At 46.2% G+C, this 20,247-nt stretch overlaps 1 protein-coding gene across 4 annotated transcripts in view; it reads left to right on the top strand.

Annotated features, from left to right (window-relative positions):
* Window positions 1–10,990: 10,990 nt before the first annotated feature.
* Window positions 10,991–20,247, top strand: part of HMGXB4 (HMG-box containing 4) — a 30,182-nt gene continuing 20,925 nt past the window's right edge. Inside the window, exons 1-5 of one of the 4 annotated variants that reach the window (XM_058741461.1) lie at window positions 10,991–11,100; window positions 15,569–15,666; window positions 16,315–16,433; window positions 16,678–16,756; window positions 17,527–18,482. In XM_058741461.1, the coding sequence (XP_058597444.1) occupies window positions 15,636–15,666; window positions 16,315–16,433; window positions 16,678–16,756; window positions 17,527–18,482 (1,185 nt within the window). In that variant the 5' untranslated portion in view covers window positions 10,991–11,100; window positions 15,569–15,635. Of the gene's footprint in view, window positions 11,101–15,568; window positions 15,667–16,314; window positions 16,464–16,677; window positions 16,757–16,862; window positions 16,978–17,526; window positions 18,483–20,247 lie in introns of all 4 variants that reach the window. The other 3 variants (XM_058741460.1, XM_058741463.1, XM_058741464.1) reach the window with 3 other exon arrangements.

The following is a 20,247-nucleotide window of genomic DNA, read 5'->3' as shown; positions in this document are numbered from 1 at the left end:
TTTTTCAGTATTTCCTGCTTTTCATGACCTTGATGATCTCAAGGAGTACTGGCCAGGTATTTTGTAGCATGTCCCTCAATTTAGGGTGCACCTGTGAATTTTCTCATGATGAGGGCAGGATTATTGGGTTTGGGGAAAGAACGTCACAAAGGAAAAGCGTCCTTCTCAGCTCATATTCGGGAAGCCTCTCGAAAGCCAAGTTCCCAGACACCAGACAAAGGTCAAACTCACTTGCAGACTTTTGTCTCTCTTTTTTTTTAATGTTTATTTATTTTTGAGAGAGGAGAGAGTGCGTGCTGGGGACAGGCAGGGAGAGTAGGAGACAGAGGATCTGAAGTAGGCTCTGCACCGACAGCAGCAAGCCAGATGTGGGAACCCACAAACCGTGAGATCATGACCTGAGACGAAGGCGGACACTCAACCGGCTGAGCCACCCAGGTGCCCCCACTTGCAGACTTTTCTAAGGGAAGTAGCCTTAGGCCCATGGAGGTAAGCCTTTCGTGCACATAATGTCTTCTTTTTCTCTGGATGCTTTTAAGGTTTTTTTCTCTATCCTTAGCTTCAAGCAAATAGGTTATGATGTGCACTGGTGTCTTTTTCTTTACTTTTGTGAGTTTGGAAATTTGAAAATTTTTCTATGAATATTTCTTCTAATATATAAGTTTTAATCCACTCTCCTCTTTCAGGGACTCAAAGTACACTTGTATTAAGTTTACAGCTTCCCACAGCTTACTGCTACTCTTTATTTTGGGGGGGAGGGGGTCTTTTTTCCTCTCTGTGTTTCATTTTGGATTGTTCATCTCACTATATCTTAAAAGTTCATTCACCTTCCCTTCTTCAGTGTCTAATTGGCCATCAGTCCTGTCTCACACATTTTTCATCTCAGACATTGTAGATTTCACTTCCAGAAATTCTGAGTCTTTTTTTCCCCACATTTTTGACACCTTTATTGAAGTATAACTGACACATATTAAACTGCACATATTTAAAGGGTTGATATTTCTTGGAGTTTTGACATAGGTAAATGCCAGTGAAACTGTCACCGCAATCAAGATAATATGACCTAGTGTGTTCATGGACCAGTGGAATCAAACTAGAAATCAAGAACAGAAAGATAATAACAGAAAAGTCTCCACATACTTGAAAACTAAGCAACACACTTCTAAATAAGCCAAAGAGGAAGTCTCAAAGAAATACACCACAGTGCTGAACTGAATGAAAATACAATGCATCGGGGCACCTGGGTGACTCAGTCGGTTAAGATCCGACTTCGGCTCAGGTCACGGTTTGAGAGTTTGAACCCCACATCAGACTCTGTGCTGACAGCTCAGAGCCTGGAGCCTGCTTCAGATTCTCTCTCTCTCTCTCTCTCTCTCTCTCTCTCTCTCTCTCTCTCTCTCTCCCTCTGCTCCTCCCCCCCCAAAAAATAAATAAACCTTAAAAAAAAAAAAAGAAAATACAATGCATCAAAAATCATAGGACAACAGCTAGAGCAGGGCTAAGAAGGACATTTATAGCGCCAAATGTATACATCCAAAAAAAGAAAGTGTCTAAAATCAGTAACTGAAGCTTCCACTTCTAGAACCTAGAGAAAGAAGATAAAAACTAAAAGCAAGCAGAAAGATGGAAATAATAAAGAGCAGAAATCAATGGAATTGAAAACAGAAAAACAATGGAGAAAATCAGTGAAACAAAGATCAAAACTGGCACAGAGAGAGAAAAAACACAAATTGCCAATATCAGGAATAAAATGTGGCATCACTACAAACCCCACAGACACCAAAATAATAGGGAAATGTTAGGAACAACTCTATATACGTTTGTAGGTTTATGACTCTCTTTTTGAAATAAAAAACTATATTATTTAAGGTATATTACATGTTTTAATATACATACACATTGTGATGAACACAACCAAACTAATTAACACATCCATCACCTCCCAGTCATTGTGTGTGTGTGTGTGTGTGTGTGTGTGTGTGTGTGTGTGTGTGTGTGTGTTAAGAATACTTGAGCTCTACTCTCTTGGAAAATCTCAAGTACACAATACACTGTTACTAACTATGGTCACCATGCCATTCACTAGGTCTCCAGAATTTAGTCATCTTTTTTATTAATGTTAGTTTATTTTTGAGGGGGAGGGAGGGAGAGACAATGAGCAGGGGAGGGGCAGAGAGAGAGAGAGAGAGAGAGAGAGAGAGAGAGAGAATCTGAAGCAGGCTCCAGGCTCTGAGCTGTCAGCAGAGCCCAATGTAGGGCTCGAACTCACAAACCGTGAGATCATGACCTGAGCCAAAGTTGGATGCTCAACAGACTGAGCCACCCAGGCATCCCCATCTTTTTTTTTTTTTAATGTTTATTTATTTTTGAGAGAGAGAGAGAGAGAGAGAGAGATGCATGCACGTGCAAGTGGGGTAGGGGCAGAGAGAAGAGGACACAGGATCTGAAGTGGGCTCTGTGCTGACAGCAGAGAGCCCAATATAGGGCTCAAACTCAGGGACTGCGAGATCATGACCTGAGCCAAAGTCAGATGCTCAACCCACTGAGCCACCTCCATGCCCCAGAACTTGGTCGCTTTTAACTACAAGTTTGTACCCTTGGATCAATATCCCTCCTTTTTCCTCACCCCCACCTCCAGCCTCTGGTAACCACCATTCTACTATAAGCTTGAGGGGGGTGGATTTTTGGTTTTTGGTTTTGTTTTGTTTTAGTTTAGTTTAGTGAGGGTTTTGTTTTGTTTTGTTTTGATTCCACATATAAGTCTGTCTGGCTTATTTCACTTCACATAATGTTCTTGGGTCCATCCATGCTGCCAAAAAGAGCAGGATTCCCTTCTTTTTAAAGTCTTAGTAATATTCCATTACACACACACACACCCCTCACATTTTCTTTATCTATGTATTTGTCAACAGACACTTAGATTGTTTCCATATCTTGGCTACAGTGAGTAATTCTGCAATGGACAAGAAAGTGCAGGTATCTCTTTGAGATCGTGATTGTGATGTGATTTCTTTTGGATATTTACCCAGAAGTGGGGTTTCTGGATCACATGGTACTTCTATTTTTAATTTTTTGAGGAACCCCCATACTGGTTCCATAGGGGCTGCACCAATTTATATTCATACCAACAGTGCCCTAGGGCTCCCTTTTCTCCACATCCTCACCAACACTTGTTTGATCTGTTGACTTTTTGATAACAGCCATCCTAACAGGTGTGAGGTGATGTCTCACTGTGGTTTCGATTTGCATTTCCCTGGTGATTCATGACACCAAGCACATTTTCATGCTCCTGTTGGCTACCTGTGCTTCTTCTTTGGAAAAATGTCTATTGAGGTCCACTGCCCATTATTTTTTTTTAATGTTTATTTATCTTTGAGAGAGACAGAGCATGTGCAGGGGAGTGGGAGGGGTAGACAGAGAAGGAGACACAAAATCCGAAGCAGTCTCCAGGCTCTGCACTGTCAGCACAGAGCCAACGCGGGGCTCCAACTTACAAACTGTGAGATCATGACCTGAGCCCAAGTCAGACACTTAACTGACTGAGCGACCCAAGCACCCCGCCCATTTTTTTAATTGGGTTATTTGTTCTTATGGTACGGACTTGTATGAGTTCTTTACATATTTTTGACATTATACCCATATCCAATAGATGATTTGCAAACACTTTCTCCTATTCCATAGGGTCCCTTTTCATTTTGTTGACTGTTTCCTCTGTCATGCAGAAACTTTTTAGTTTGATGGAGTCCCATTGTTTATCGCCTTTGCTTTTAGCATCATATCCTCCCCCTACTCCGCCTCCCCCAAAGAAATCCTTGCCAAGACCAATGTCATAGACCCTTCCCCCTGTGTTTTCCTCTAGCAGTTTTATAGTTTTGAATCTTCCAGTTATGTCTTTAATATATTTGAGTTGATTTTTGTGTATGGTGTAAGAAGGGCATATGGTTTGGGTCCTGAAATCTACATTACTCTCCCCAACTTTCAGTGTCGTCTTATATTTGTTTTTTGATTTTGTGTTTTTTGTTTTTATATAATGTCCAGAGATTGTAGTTGTACTTAGTAGGAGTAACAGGAAAAAAGTAGATCTGTTCCAGCTTCCCAGAACCATGTGACCTCCTGAATCCCTTTTATACCTTTCATGTCTCTGCTTAGCATGTTTAATCTTTGTTCTCTCCTTTTGAACATACGGAATGTGGTTATAATTATTGTTTTAATATCCTTGTCTACTAAGTCTATCGTTCATGTCTCTTATGGGTCTGTTTATATTGATGGATTTTTCTCCTCATTATGGGTCATAGTTAATTGCTTCTTTGCACGCCTCCCAATTTTTATTACTGCAAGAGACTGAATTTTGGCTTGGTAGTGCACTGGATATTTTGTATTCATATAGATAGTCCTGGAGTTTGTTCTGTGATACAATTAAGTTACTTGGAAACAGTTTGATCCTCTCAAGGTTTGTTTTTAAATTTTGTTAGGTGGGATCAGAGCAGCCTCTATTCTGGGTTAACTTTCCTCCCACAACTGAGCACTCTAGCAGATAGTTCATGAATTACCAGATTTTTCCATTCTGGCTTATGAGAACCTGAACTATCCCCACACACTTTGTGAACTATAGGGATTGCTCTCTCTAATCCTTTTGAGTAGTTCTCTCCCTGATCTTAGGTAGTTTCTTCGCATACAGGCACCGACTGGTCAAGCTCCCTGTGGAGCTCTGGAGCCCTTTCTGGGCAGGGCTCTCCTCATTCACACTCTGCCTGAGAATCCCGGCCACCTTGATCTCTCCAAACTCCCAGCTCCCTCTCCTCAACTCAGGGAGATCACCAGGCTCCACCTGAGGTACCCTTCCCTACACCGTACTCTGGAAACTTCAGGCAGTAAACCAAGGCAATCATAGGGCTCACACTGTTTGCCTCCCATCATCTTGGGGATCGCTGTCCTGTGCTGCCTGATATTCAAGGTCTGAAAATCCTCATCTCCTATATTTTGTCTGGATCTTTTTGTTGATTGCTTCAGGCAGCAAGAGAAATCTGGTCCCTGGTATTCCAATTTGGCTAGAAGCAAAGTCTCCCAAACATGGTATGTTGATTGAAAAACACAAATTGTGTACTGGGAATTTATCCAAAGGATACAGGAGTGCTGACTCACAGGGGCACATGTACCCCAATGTTTATGGCAGCTCTTTCAACAACAGCCGAAGTATGGAAAGAGCCTAAATGTCCATCAACTGATGAATGGATAAAAAAGATGTGGTTTATGTATACAGTGGAATACTACTTGGCAATGAGAAAGAATGAAATCCTGCCATTTGCAGCAATGTGGATGGAACTGGAGGGTATTATGCTGAGTGAAATAAGTCAGTAAGAGAAGGACAGATATCATACATTCTCACTCATATGTGGAACTTGAGAAACTTAACAGAAGACCATGGGGGAGGGGGAGGGGAAAAGATAGTTTCAAACAGAGAAGGAGGGAGGCAAATCATAATGGACTCTTAAATACAGAGAACAAACTGAGGGTTGATGGGTGGGGGGCAGGGGAGAGAGGAAAATGGGTGATGGGCATTGAGGAGGGCACTTGTTAGGGATGAGCACTGGGCGTTGTATGTAAGCAATGAATCATGGGAATCTACCCCTAAAACCAAGAGCACGCTGTATACACTGCATGTTAGCTAACTTGACAATAACTTATATTAAAAATAAAAACAAAAAACAAAAAGAAAAACACAAATTGCTACCAAATGGTCCTATACCACTTACATAGCTTTGCAAAACAGTGCTGGTATGGTGCAACACAACACAACACCATATATTATTCCTGCGTAACGGTAACGAACACATACAGTACCTGCCAGGTATCAGACACTGCTGTGTAAGGGCTTTGCTTTCCTTCTATCCATTTTGAGAAGAGAGACATTGGGACCCTGAGATGTCTGGAATTTGCTCAAGGTTACACAGCAAAAAGTAATAGAGTTGAGCTCCAACTCAGTTGGGCATCCAACTCTTGACTTCAGCTCAGGTCATAATCTCAGTTTGTGGGTTCGAGCCCCACACCGTGCTCTGCGTTGACAATGCAGAGCCTGCTTGGGATTCTCTCTTTCTCTCTCTCTGCCCCTCCCCCACTTATGTGTGTGTGCACTCTCTCTCTCAAACGAAAGAAAGAAAGAAAGAAAGAGAGTTAGACTTTCACCCAGTAAGTCTGGCTCCTGAGTTAATACTCTTAATCATTAATTAAGCTACTCTGCCTCTTGTGCCTATATGTGATCAAAACATGGACAGGAAGGACACACACCAATTTCAATTCCTCTGAGAAAAGACAAGGCAATGAGCTATTATTGATGCTGGGGATAGAGATGGGGCTCATTCATGCTTTCTTTCCTAAAAAAGATTTTTTTTAATTAAATAAAATTTTAAAACAAGCCAATATAAGGAGACTAATGTTAACATTTGTTTAATCTGGGAGGTGGGTACATGAATATTTGTACTTTGAACTTCTAAATTTAAAATATTTTCCTGTAAGGCTGGGGGAGAAGGAAAGAAGAAATTGAGGGTCACCACCATCAGCAAGAAATGCACAGTGGAGGACAGAGACAGCCAGGTTGGGAGGAGAGGGCAGGTGCTGGCCCAGCCCTTCCAGACTAAGTACATAACTCTCCACGTGGCCCAGACCTCCCCCAGCACTAACACGCCTGACCCCACTGCTTGTCATTCTGGGCATGTGGTGCAGCCCTGAGCCTCCCTGCCTCCCTTTACCCAATCTCTTCCACCAGGAATGCCCTCCCACCCTATTCTACAGGCAAGGACCTTGCCCTACAGGCAAGGACCAGCTAGAGGGCTTCCTCTTTCTTGAAGCCTAGGGACTGGAGAGGTCCTCTGGGCTCCAAAGGACAGAGGAGCCCCCACCAGTTTACACCAACAGATAGGGGAGATCCCTGACTCACGCGGTAAGGCATGGAAGGAGCAGAGGACAGCTTGATCCAGGCACCGAGCATCTTCAAGCTCTTTCAGTGTCTTCTTACTTTCTCAGACAGGCTCCTGCCTTTGAAGTTTTGACACAGCCCCAGGAAAGCTCAAGCTGGGTATTACGATCACCAGGCTGGCATTCCACGGCCACCCCTGAAGTCTGAGCTGTGATGTCTGCTGCAGACGAGCAGTGAAGCAGGTAAACCCAGGGCCGCCACACCATCTATGTAACTTTCCCAAGAAGCTTGCACCCCTGTCGCCTTGAGTCCCAAGAAAAAATGGTCTGTCCTACTGTTCATTTAACAGCATCCAGTCAAAAGGATTTGCTGAATACCCGCCATGTGGCTGGAGGGACAAAGATGACTTAGATCCTGCCCTTGAGGAGGGATGTCAGGGGATTGCTGACATCCATGTGGGAAGCGCAGTGGTAGAGACACGAAATCGAGCGTGTGGGAACACGGAGCATGATTCGGACAGGCGGCATTCAAGCTACGTCTTGTAGAACAAATAGGAGTTTTCTGGGTACGGAGCTGGCAAAAGTGGTCAAGCGGTGGGGGTGCGGAGGGAGCACACCGCAGACAAGGAAACGTGTGCACAATGGCGTGGATGCACGGTGGGGCACTCCGCGCTTAGGGAACCGGAAGTCTAGGGAACCGGAAGTCTAGGGAACCGGAAGTCGGTCGGTGTGGCTGGGGCAGGGTCAAGGGATGTGAAGAATCAAGACTGCACACGAGGCAGTAGCTCCTCAAAAGCAAGGACAGGGCATCACAGCCTCATTACAGAGGATTTACTGTTTGTCATCCCAGAATAGATTCCCCTGTTCTTTTGGGAAATGACTCCAACTTCATGGTTCTGCCAGAAATGATCCATCACAGCACGGAACGACCACCTGACCCCAAGCCAACCAATCATTCTTGCCTGGGATTCCTTCCCATGGAGCTGGTATGGGGAAGCCCTCTTCCCTCTTTGCTCACCACCGTAAGCCTAGAAGCCTGGGCTACATGTGGCCGTGACTCCAGGCCAGTGAGGATGGCGCACCTGAGAGAACAGAGGTAAGAGGGAGGGATCTGAATCCCTGGACCCGGAGGCCTAGACGGCTAGCTTTTCTCTGGCTCCTAGCATTTCTTCACCTCGAGCCATAAACTTCTTCTTGCCACTTACGGTAGTTTTAATTAGGTCTGTGCACTCCCAGCCCAAAGGGCCCTGTCCTCAGCACATCCATCCGGGCTGATGCAACGAAGCTGCTCACAACACAGCTGATGAGGCCAAAGCATGGAAAAACAGTGCAGGGAAGAACACATCCAAATCAAGTAGGACTTGATGGGCCACCTGCTACTGCCATGCACGAGGCAGTTTCCTTGGGTCACGTGAGCCAGAGACCAGCCCCAGGCCCAGACAGCACCCACCCTTCACACATCCCAGATGCCATCCTCCTGTTTTCACGGGATGGCGTTCTCACTCACAAAGTCTGCGTGACTAGGCCCTTCTCCACTTCGGGCTACCAAGTGGTCCACCTTTCTCTCCTTACAAGTTGCAAAAACAAAAGAACCATGGCAGGGTATTAGGTGGAGAATATTTTTCCATCGAGGCTCGGAGGAAGGCCTAGCGTCCATTCCCGGAGCTATGGCCTCTGAGCCTCCGCCACCAGCCCACTTCTGGGCCGGCCTCTGCTTCCGCCTCCAGAGCACATGTCAGTCAGAGGAGCCTCTCTGATCGCTACTTTAAATAACAATCCCTACTTCCACTCCCTCCTGGTATCTTACCCTACTGGGCATTTTTTTCTCCACCTTTGATCACCACCTAACACGGTATCTTATTTTCTGTTCCCAACCCAATTAGAACGTAAACTCCGGTGGGGGGGGGGGGGTCCAGACACTCCCAGTTTTGTTCATTGTTCTATTCTGAACACCCAGGGCAGTGCCTCACACAGGCCGTGTTTCCAATAAATATCTGTTGAATGAATGAATGAATGAATGAATGGACAGGCAGTGATACCAGACTGGGATCAGGGAACAGAGAGGGCAGACCGAGGGGTGATAGACTTCCGGTCTGCAGAAGGTTAAGACGGGCAATTATTTGATATGCCCAATCTCATGAGGGATGAAAGAAGACACAGGACAAACGGGACCCATGAAGCAGGCGGGTCCAAGCAAGTGGTACAGCTGGGTGGACAGCTATCGGCTTTGCCTAGCGCTCCTTTACCCTTCGGACAAGAATCCCTGATTCTCCTCGAGTTTATGCTGCTTTAAACCGTGAGCGTGTGACCTGATTTAGCCAATCAGCATACCCCACGACTTTGCCCATAGTGATTGCTTTCTGTTTGGATACATGATCTAATTCAGGCAATGAGAGTCTCCCAAAACAAATGGGTAAAAGCAAGTCCCCACCCAGGGACACTGCCAGTAGCAAGGATGATACAGCCTGGAGGTGGACTCATCACCTGCAGCCTGAGAATAAAGCCAACCCAGAGGAAAGAACCTCTCTCCAGAAACTCAAGTTCCTCCCTGGATCCAGCCATGCCCAAAGGTGCCAGACGTTTCAGTGCTGTCAGCCAATAAAGTCTCCTTTTCTGGTGAACTGTTTTGAATTGGGATTACGTCCCTTCCAGCCGAAAACATCCTGAGCAACCCTGAAGAACAGGAGTGAAAGTACATTCTCATGGCGCTTAAATACCTCACAGGGAGGCCCAATGTCAGGCAAGATGTCCCAGAAGAGCAATCCCATAACTCTTGGTGAAACTCACGGACTGTCTTTTTGATGGGCAGGATGGGGCCATGACGGCAGTTTTATTAACTGCTCACAGTTACGTTTGGGGAATAAATTCAACCGCTTTGTCTCAGGTGCTTGAACATCTCGCATCTCACGACTGTGAAGAGCCATGATTGAACGGAATCCGACATTCAACTCAGTGCAGAGGGAGAGAGAGCATCGTACGGTGAAAAGAGCACCAAACCAAGAGCCAAATAATCTGGCTTCTCATCCTTCTCTGATCACTAACTGGCGGTGCGTTGTGAGCCAACTCATCTGCTTCTCTTCATCTCAGTTTCTAAGTCCGCAAAGCGAGCAGCATGATTAAAACCCCTGCGAGCAGCCCTTCTAATTCTGGACTCAAAAGCCCAGGAAGACAAGGGTTCCTAATCTTTGATAGGATCTAAACCCAGAAAAACACGCATGTGCACAAACACGTAATTTTGCAGAGTGTCACGGGGTTCACGACTCTACGACCCAACCTAGATCGCTAACCTCTCTGCATTCTACAATAACTAGGACACTACTTCTTCTTGAATTCCTCTGATAATGGGGAACTCACTAACTGACAAGGTAGCCAAACACGACTGAACTGCTCTAGAAACATTAGTTTGTCTTCATATTGAACCAAGATCTTCACACAGCAGTTTCTACCTATTGGTCCAAATTCTCCAGAGCAAATCAGAAAAACCCTCTCTCCCTCTCTGTCTCTCTCCTGTGTGTGGCATCTCTTCATTTGTTTGAAGACTGTTTCCAACTTTTAAATGCAAATAATATGTGAGAAGAAATGCAGATGACGGCTCACCATGTACATTATTTTACAGTTCATTGTTAGAAAAATACATTCTTCCGAAATATGCCAAGCACCCCAACGTAAGTGCCAAATTCCCAATAAGCACTATGAATCTGCACGGTCAAGGGTTTGCAGAGACAGCACTGATGTACAAAAATATCTCGAAGGAAATGGCATAGTCTTGCAGAAAGTTCACCTCATTCCGATTCACAAAAGTTGGAGTAGTACCTGCCTCCTCCCCCAACCACCTGTGTACGGTTGGGCAAGCCACTTAACCTCTCTGAGCCTGTTTCTCATCCGCAAAATGTGACCAAACCTACCTCACAGGGATGCAGCTGGGATTAAATGGCATAATGTTCGTAAAGCTCCGAGCCCACGCCTGGCTCACAGCAACTTCTCAACCAATTCCAGCTCCCGGGCTCAGCCAGCGCGCGTTTCTTTCGATGCGCTCGGCGCTCCGTCAGGAGCGTGATTCCCCTTCCCGAGCCGGAGCCTGCGCTCTGGGCTCGACTGAGGCTCCCTGGACGCTCGCGCTTTTCTCTCCTTCTCCAAGATGGCGGCGGTCGGCGGCGCTGAGGCGGGATCCGGGCGAGCCGAGTGAAGGTAGCGGCGAGCGGAGCCCCCACGAGGCCGAGCTGGGCCCCCTCCCCGAAGCGGCAGCGGCCCCGCCCCGCCGCCACCCGCCGCTTTGGCCCGCGACACCGCCGCGGGGGCGCCTCAGGCCCGGCGCGGCCTAGCCCAGGGGCCGAGCCGGGGACTGGAGTAGCGGCCGCAGTCCGCCCCCGGGAAGGGGCTGGAGCGGGCCGCGGAAGGAAGGCGGGCGGGAGCTGTTCAAATGGGGAAGGCGGGAAAGCTGCGGGGCCGGGAGGGGGCGTGCGGCCGCCCCAGGGGCCTGCGGGCCGGGGCCGCCCCTCCCCCTGCCCGGGCCGTCTCCGCCCTCGGGGGCGCCCGGAGGCCGTCGGGACCGCGGGGACCGGGTCGGGGCCGCGGTGCGGCTCGGGACCCGGGGTGCAGGGGCCCCGGGCTGTCAAGGCGAGAGAGCCCCGGGGCCGGGGCGGCGGGAGGGCTGGGCCCTCAGCCGGCGGAGAGGATGCGAGGAGCTTTCTTCTTTTCCTCTTCACAGAGCTTTGTTGAACTAGCTGTTGATGCAAAACTGCCGGGAGAATCCCATTGGTTTGCGTGGGGACCGCAAAAAGGGTGGTCCTGGGGGCTCTCTGTATAAATAACCAGGTGTTGCGTGTCCTCTTTGCGGGCGACCCAGTTGGAACGTGCCTTCGGGGTGCGATCTTCTCCGTACAAGGCCCGTGTCCCCCCGCAGCTGTTACTTGTAGATTCACTTTATATCATGCATTGGAGGAGCGACCTCTCCCCCCTCCCTCTGCCGGTTAAGCTGGTGGCCGGTTATGTCCCCTTATAGCAGAACCAAAAAAAACAAAAACAAAAAAAAAAACCCTCAGTCAAAGGAAAGCCTGTTGATTGGACAAAGCTTGTCAAAATTCGTCCTGGTGGTTTTTTGGAAATGTGTGTTGTCAGCCGATCTGTGCGGTGGTCGTGGTTCCGCTCGGCTCCCTTGCAATGAGAGGATTCAATCCCCATCCCAGGCTGTCAGGATCTCTGCAGTTTCCAGAGCTGGCAGGGGCTGTGAGTGCTGCATAGGTAGGTTCCTGGAGAAGGGAGTGGCAGGAATTCGGAGTCTCTGCGTTCTGAGTTTGGAGGAGATCTCCACCAAAATGACAAGACAGCACCTGCTCTATCCTAGAAGTAAACAACTGCAGCGATTCAGCAACTGGCAACAGCTGGCAAAGCACCTTCCTTTTCCTGCACTGTCGGGCCACTTGGGTTCCTGGAGGAAGGCTGGAAGAAAACAGGGACCCTTGAACATGGCTGTCGTCGCGGACTAGACCGGATTTCAGCGTTTCGCTCACTGCTCGGATGGAGGGCCTTACTCTGTTCCCTCTTTTTCAGTACTCACGTTCTGGGATGAAGAAATTTGTTAACAACGATCGCTGGGGCTCAGATTACCGCAAAAAAAAAAAAAAAAAAAAATCACCTTCTGAAACTTTTTGTTTCAATACTTCTCATTTGGACCTGCAAAATAAGAATAAGCAACATTAAGTAACGAACTTTCACTTATGGTATCATTTCTTAGCACACTGAGAAGAACATAATTGTAAAACTACCCCTGCCTCTTGAAGTTGACAACACTGAATTCCGTAAACTCCAAAATGATGGGATTCAGGAGAATGGGTTTTAACACCTGTTTTCGTTGTGCCAACATTTCATGTTAATTATGGCCTCTGTCTTCTAACGTGAAAATCAAGGCTAATAATAATATTTTTCACTTCTGTTAGTCCCACAATCTGCTGCCTAACCCTGAAGTCTGAATTTATCGTGGATAATGATTACCTGGAAGGAATATCGAGGGGTCATCTGATCCTATATAAATGTTGTCCTAACTCTGCCTTTCTTCCACACTATTGCTTGAGACTTCTTTATCTGGTTTCATCTTTCCTTTGTGAGTCAGCAACCCAAACTAACCCCTGAGCTGCAATAATACCTTGATTTTAAAGAATCTCGAAATGCAAGGTCCATCAGTCTGCCCAAGCTGTGAGCAACAGAGTTCACTGTGTTTTAAGTTTTTTAAGCTCTCGGCTATTCCAGTTCTTTCGTGAATCAGCCTTGCCTTCAGGTCCCATTCATTTTTTTTTTTTTTTTTCTCTCTCTACGGGTTATTTAATCCTGTAATGTGTAAAATGCTCTTCAGCGTTTCTCTGAAAGTTGAAACAGGAGCAGGCCTAATTGCAATACGTCATGCCAATACCGGCATGTGTTTTCTGTGTTTGCCCGTGCCTCTGAGGATCAGCTCCTAATTTTCTGTTCCCTTTTACAACTTTTTAAATCCACTGGTTGTTTTCCAAAGCAGTCAGTTAAGAGACCACGAACACTTTTTTCACAGCTCCGAAGTCACATCATGGTGTTCTCTCTCATACTGTCTTCAGAGGTACTTATTCCCATTCTGACTGTTAGACCGTTCCACTCTGGTTTATGTTAGTTTTGATGTTACTAAAAAGAAGGCCTGCCCGTATGTCTCAGGGCCTGCAGAAGTGCCTGTTCTTGGAGTTGACAACAAATTGATGGACATATATATGACCCCAAATGTTTAAGATTTTTTTCCTTATTATTTCTCAAACGTTCTTAGCCAAAATTCATTTGGCATGAAAAACATTTAAAACTCCAGGTCTCAAGTTGCTGTATTTCTTGGCATTACCAGCCTGTAAAAACTAACGGGACCTTTATCTTTTTTTCTGATAAATTCAGTATATTTTAGTGCCAGTTGAGAGGGTATACTGTTTTCAAATGAATGGACATAATTCCCTCGGATGTTCCCCCTTGCCTTACCACTTGCAGAGTCTGCCCCACTTGTGTGGAGAGGGGAGGGCAGTAATTTCTTTTTTTTTTTTTTTTTAATGAAATCTATTGTCAAATTGGTTTCCGTACAACACCCAGTGCTCATCCCAACAGGTGGGAGGGCAGTAATTTCTACCTGAGAAAGTTGAATACAGGAACATGGAAATCTAGCTACAATGGTGCAAGTTGCCTCATATTTCTACATGAGATCTGACCTTATAGCCCCTTCATTTCCTATGACAAGCCCTCAGAGCAAGCAGTTCTCCAGTTTATCACTAAAATAATCCAGCTGATTTGGTTTCTTTACTTCACTCTAGATTCTCTTGACTTTGACCAACTCCATTCTTCATTCTCCTCAGGGAAGTGGAGAAGTACTTTCTTGTGTTACTTTTCTGAATGTTGCTTGTAAATCATTCTTGGTAATGCTTTTTCTCTTTGTACGCTCAACTTAGGCTTGTCTACGCACTGTATTTTATCTGACTTGTGCAATTAAGTCTTCTCGTTTATCTTCGATGTAACTTAGGAAAGTTCCCCTTGTTAATCAGATTCTCTGTCACGAAAGTTACACACTTCAGTATTGCCCATGCCCGCCTAAGGGATTGGCAATGTCTCACCAGAGAGCCCGTCAACATTTCTCAATCCCCTTATAGTAATGAAAATAAAATGAAATTTAAGTAAATAGCCAATCCAATCACCTTGGAAGCATTTCACTAACTGGATGAGAACACTTTTTGATATATTTAGTCTGTCATTTTTAAGTTTCCTGCAAAGACTTCCTGCAGGACTTGCAACATTACCTGTCCTTAAAGTATTTGAAGAACTTTACGCTAGAGTGCAGTCTACAGCTTGTCATTGTCAAAGTCTTAGTAGACGTATAAACGTATAAACGTGAATGCCAGAAAAAGTTTAACGTCTTCAGAATAATACTTAGAACATTTACATTACAGTAACTCTTCAAATCAGTAAAAATCTTAATCACAAAAACTTCACCGCCAGTGGACAAATGAATTCTTCCTTATTTCCACCTAGCCTTTAACAGAGGCTTGATAGCCTTGAAAGCTGTCATGTGGCCAACCAATATAAGAAGTATACTTATTTTTATACCTCTGCAGTTTTGAGCAAATTCATATAGCTCAACAAAATGCAGACCAAAAAATTACACTGTAAAGTTATCATTTCTGTTTAAACTGCAACACGATAGGTTTTAGCCTGTTGCCAATCCGCATGGTAGGACTTTATGGTCTGGAAATGTTTGCTGTAATCTGTCTTCCTCTGCATCCTGCTTTATCTGTGCATTTCATAACTGTGACTGAACCTATCCCTCTGACTTAATGTCAGTATTTACCATCTCGGTGTTGTCAGTCCTGTTGGCATTTCAGAAATTCTCATTAATTTTGAGGTATTTTTTATTCTGTGGGAGGTATTTTATATACTTCCCCAAACCACAACTCTAACTCATAAGTCAAATCAAATTAAGCCCAGTACACTTCCTGCAGTCTCAGCCCCGATACATTTACAAGCAGAATGAGGAGGTGACGAGACACTCCTTTATTTCTTGCTGCCCTTCCAGTCTGCCCTTGGATCACTACGCATTTCCATCTGGAAGGTTGCTTCTCCACAGTGATTTCGCATTACAGGAGGGTTTTCCTTCTTTGTTTCTCAGACCTGGTCCTGTAGACGGGAAGGAGCCTGGACACAGTGAACATTCACAAAGGCCCTGCAGGACCACCATGGCTTATGATGACTCCGTGAAGAAAGAAGGTATGACCCCTTAATCTGAGAAGCATTCCAAAGGGGGTTTCCTCTTCAATCCTTGCAGCCTGTGGACATAGAGACCAGGACTGGCCATCACAGCCTGGACTCCCAAGTGCTGGCCCAGAGCAGTATTAATGACACTCAGCCTCCACAACATCCCCCAGCTGGGCCCATGGATGCGAAAACCAGGACAGGGTTCCAACACGAGAGTCTGAAATATAAGTCTCTAGTCTATTGGGGTGATCCCCTGCAGCACTCGTGGTCCTTGCCAGCTCCATGTGCAGGAGTCTGGGGATAGGAGTCACGTTTTGGACTCCCACAGAGCAGCACAGCGCATGAATCCTTATTCTTTTCAGCCTTACCTCTGCAAGTCTGTGTCCACCTGCCAAATCACAACTAAGAAACCATGTCTGAGGATGCACATTGGGCTTTGCATAGCGTGGAAGCATTGTTTCTTCAGGTTTGGTTCTTGTATTTGCAGCCAGGTCATCAAGAAATACACTTGTCCCCTTGGATCCTAGCCCCGTATTCCAGTGGGCTTCTTGAAACATTTTAACTTGGAAATGGAGGGCCTGTTGCCTTACATATGTGGTGACTTGGTTGCCACTTACTTAATCTTTCTCATTTCCTTTCCCAAATGAACCCGGCTTTTAGATTGCTTTGATGGTGATCACAGCTCTGAGGACACAGGACTAGCTGCTGGCCGAAGCCAACGAGAAAAGAAACGTTCTTACAAAGACTTTTTAAGGGAAGAGGAAGAAATCGCTGCTCAGGTCAGAAATTCTTCCAAGAAGAAGTTAAAGGTAAATTCTACACATTTGAATTAGGAAAGCTTTTAACTGTCTCACATCCTATTTCCTCATACTTGAAGAAAGAAGTTTATCTTAAAATAAACATTGTTTGCACCCATTTGTAGTACTTCCCGTATTTTACTTTGTTTTCCAAAGTCAGAAATCAAAGAACAAAATCGGGCCCCGTCTTATTCGTTGGTCAATTCTTCTTCCTCTTCAATTCCAGGATAGCGAACTTTTTTTCTTGGGGACGGACACGCACAAGAAGAAGAGGAAGCACTCCTCCGATGATTACTACCATGGAGGTGAGGAGGGAAGGGGCAGCAGGTGGGATGAACACATCACTGGTTCTTGGAGTCGGGGTAGGGGAAAGGGATCCAGATGTTGCTGACTCAGTGGCCTATTTAACAGGACAGTGGTTCTTGTTCTGAGTGCCGATAAACCAGTGTGAAGGAGGAGAGAGGTGGAGGGCTGGTATTTTGGAGGATTCAGCATAGAAGAACAGTCTTCATTTGTGATACACCAGGTACCAGGTTCCTTCTCCCCCCAATCATCCACTTCTCTTCTGCCCATTGTTACCTAGCATCCCTTTTGCCATATGTAGTCCCGGGCCCTCTGGCCTGCACCTGTGGGTTACTTCTCAGTGCAGTGCATATCCACTCACAAGACCAGCCTCTCTTAGCTCTCTTACGCGCATAGCTGATGAGACTAACCCTTTACTAGAACGGGCTTGTCCTGAACACAGAAACAGATGACACTCTGTCTGCAGTGCAACCCAAATTGTGACTACTCATAATCCCACAGCTTAGTCCATTCTTCTGGGTCCGCTCTCTCTGGTTGCTCGTGAAGTCTCAGTGAAGAGAAACGACTTTAGTGGCGAGAACTGTGTCCGGGGTCAGGCAGAATCTACCAAGCCAAGAAGCACACGGGCGTCATCAGGAATCAGTTGAAGGGTCCCCCCTCAAATCATTTCTCTTAGCCTCTTGCTCGTGTTAGTTGAGTGTTTTGGGTGAGAGAGGCAACTTGTTGGAAGTTGGTTTGTCGTGTGGACATGACTTCTCTTGATTATTTCTAGATATTTCGTCTTTGGAATCGTCACAGAAGAAAAAGAAGAAGTCCAGCCCGCAGTCTGCCGATACAGCCATGGATCTGTTGAAAGCTATCACTTCCCCGCTGGCAACAGGCTCCAAGCCCTCCAAAAAGACAGGGGAGAAATCCTCCAGTTCTTCAAGTCATTCAGAGAGTAAAAAGGAACACCACAGGAAGAAAGTAAGTGGAAGCGGTGGGGAGCTGTCCCTGGAGGATGGCGGTTCCCACAAATCAAAAAAAATGAAACCGCTCTATGTGAACACAGAGACACTGACTCTTCGGGAGCCCGACGGCTTAAAGATGAAGCTCATTCTCTCGCCAAAGGAGAAGGGAAGCAGCTCGGTTGACGAGGAGTCTTTTCAGTACCCCTCTCAACAAGCGACGGTGAAAAAATCCTCTAAGAAATCAGCTCGGGATGAGCAAGGTGCTTTACTCCTAGGACACGAGTTACAGAGCTTTCTGAGAACAGCCCGGAAGAAGCACAAGTCCGCCTCGGACCCACATTCCTCTCCTGGCCCTGAAGGCGGTGGGTCGGATGCCTCCCAATTCCCAGACTCCCACAGCGCTAACCTTGATCTTTCAGGACTTGAACCTATTCTGGTAGAATCAGACTCGTCCTCTGGTGGGGAGCTAGAGGCTGGGGAGCTAGTGATAGATGATTCCTACCGGGAAGTCAAGAAGAAGAAGAAGTCAAAGAAGAGCAAAAAGAAGAAGGACAAGGAGAAGCATAAAGAGAAGCGACACTCCAAGTCCAAGAGAAGTTCGGGACTTTCGGCCGCAGCAGCGGGAGAGGCCCCAGTGGCTCCCGGCCCTCCTCCCAGCGCCCCGCACGCTGGGGCGGCTGCCCCTCCCCCCCCACTGCCCAGCCTCCACACAGACGGGCATGGTGAGAAAAAGAAGAAAAAAGAGGAGAAAGACAGAGAGAGAGAGAGAGGAGAAAAGGTAAACCATTCTTGGAAGTGCGGTGGGTAAGTGACGATGGTAGTAAGCAGACTTGGAATTCGACAGCTGAGGTGAGCCCTGGGGAGTGTGGCCCCGTCCGGTGGGATGGCGTGAAATGTAAAATATTACCAGTGGCCAAGTGTGGCTGATGCGAAAATAAGAGCAGTCTTGATTATTCATGGGTTTTGTTTTTTTAATTTTTTTTAATGTTCATTTATTTTTGAAAGACAGAAACAGAGCACTAGTTGGGGAGGGGCAGAGAGAGAGAGAGAGAGAGGGATGCACAGAATCTGAAGCAGGCTTCAGGCTCTGAGCTGTCATCACAGAGCCTGATGTGGGGCTTGAACTCACAAACGGTGAGATCATGACCTGAGCGGAAGTCAGATGCTTAACCAACTGAGCCATCCAGGCGCCCCAGATTCATGGGTTTTCTTAACGGAGCTGTTCTCCCATTGTGCCAGGCATAGGGTTAGGGACACCCTTGAAATTGGAATTCACGGGAGGAGCCAAACCCACTTTCTTTCACTCAGCAGCACTGGCTGCCTGGGGCAGTTGAGAGAGACTCAAGGTACCAGAGGTATTCTGTGAGCTTACTTTGAGAAACAGATTTTCAAAATGAGAAGAATAATGACCAGGTTAACAGAATAAGGGAATGGCTTTCCACTAACTGTGCTTTCCACTTTCTGGTGTCAAATGTGTGTTCTTTCACCATGTGAGTGCCTGCTGTCTACCAGGCCCAGTGCTGTGGTTCATGTTAAGAGGAGCAGAGCTGAGCGGGACCTAGCTCCCGACCTCAGGGAGCCCACAGATTGCTGAGGAGACAGGAATGAGAAATCAGCCAGCTTGGTTTAACTTCTTTCCCACAACTTGAAAAACTTTCTAGCAGTTGTACAGTAGGGGCTGGTGACTATGTCATTACAGGTTTTCTTTAAAAATTAAACCTTTCCCCCCTGTTATCAAAGTAATTGCTATTGTAGAAATTTAGAAATCGAGAATCGTAGAAAGAAAAAGCTCAGAAAGGTTAGTTTCGCCACCCGAGGACAACCATTGGCTTCCTTTGTTTAGAGTTCTGCAAGATGAAATGTCAGATAAAGTCTGAAAGAGAAGCTGCTAAGAAGGAGAAAGTCAAGTATTTAAGAATTTGGAAATGGGAGCTTCGGTTCAGCCTGTGACGGGTACGGGTCATGTTTCCCACTGCAAAGAGTGGCTTTTAAGTGTGTATATCTCAGAAATGAAAAACAAAAGTGTACCTTCCGAGCCACGAATCAGTGTGCGCGTCAAGAGCTGCATAGTCAGACACTGGGTCAGGTTTTATTCATTTATTTGCAAATTGCTTCGTGAAATCGTATGTATTCTGTGTAAGATGCCCTTTATCCTGAGAATTTCCATTCGCTAGTGATATGTGACAGTGCCATAAACTAATCGTACAGTGCTGAATGTAGGAGGCCAGGGTGGTCAGAGCTTACGGAAGAAAAAGGATTTCAGTACAGAGGCATCCAAGGTGGCAGAAAGATGTTTAGGAGGTAGCACAGCAAAACCACCGAACTCTAGTCCTGTGTTTCTAACTGCCTGATAAATATTGCCACCTGGATGCCTTGGGCCCCTCAGACCCACGTGTCACTGACTAAGCTCATCATCCCGTCGCCCAAACCTGCATCTCCTCCTCCATCTGCTTCTGTGTTCTGGGCCCTTCCAGTCAGCCCAGACTCAAAACTATACGCCGCGTCGTTTCTCTTGATGCTTTATCATGAAATTTTTCAAACCA

The sequence above is a fragment of the Neofelis nebulosa genome, chromosome 8, assembly GCF_028018385.1.
Source record: "Neofelis nebulosa isolate mNeoNeb1 chromosome 8, mNeoNeb1.pri, whole genome shotgun sequence".
Classification (NCBI taxonomy): Eukaryota; Metazoa; Chordata; class Mammalia; order Carnivora; family Felidae; genus Neofelis; species Neofelis nebulosa.
The sequence above is the reverse complement of the archived record's forward strand: the minus strand, read 5'-3'. Positions and strand labels throughout refer to the sequence as shown.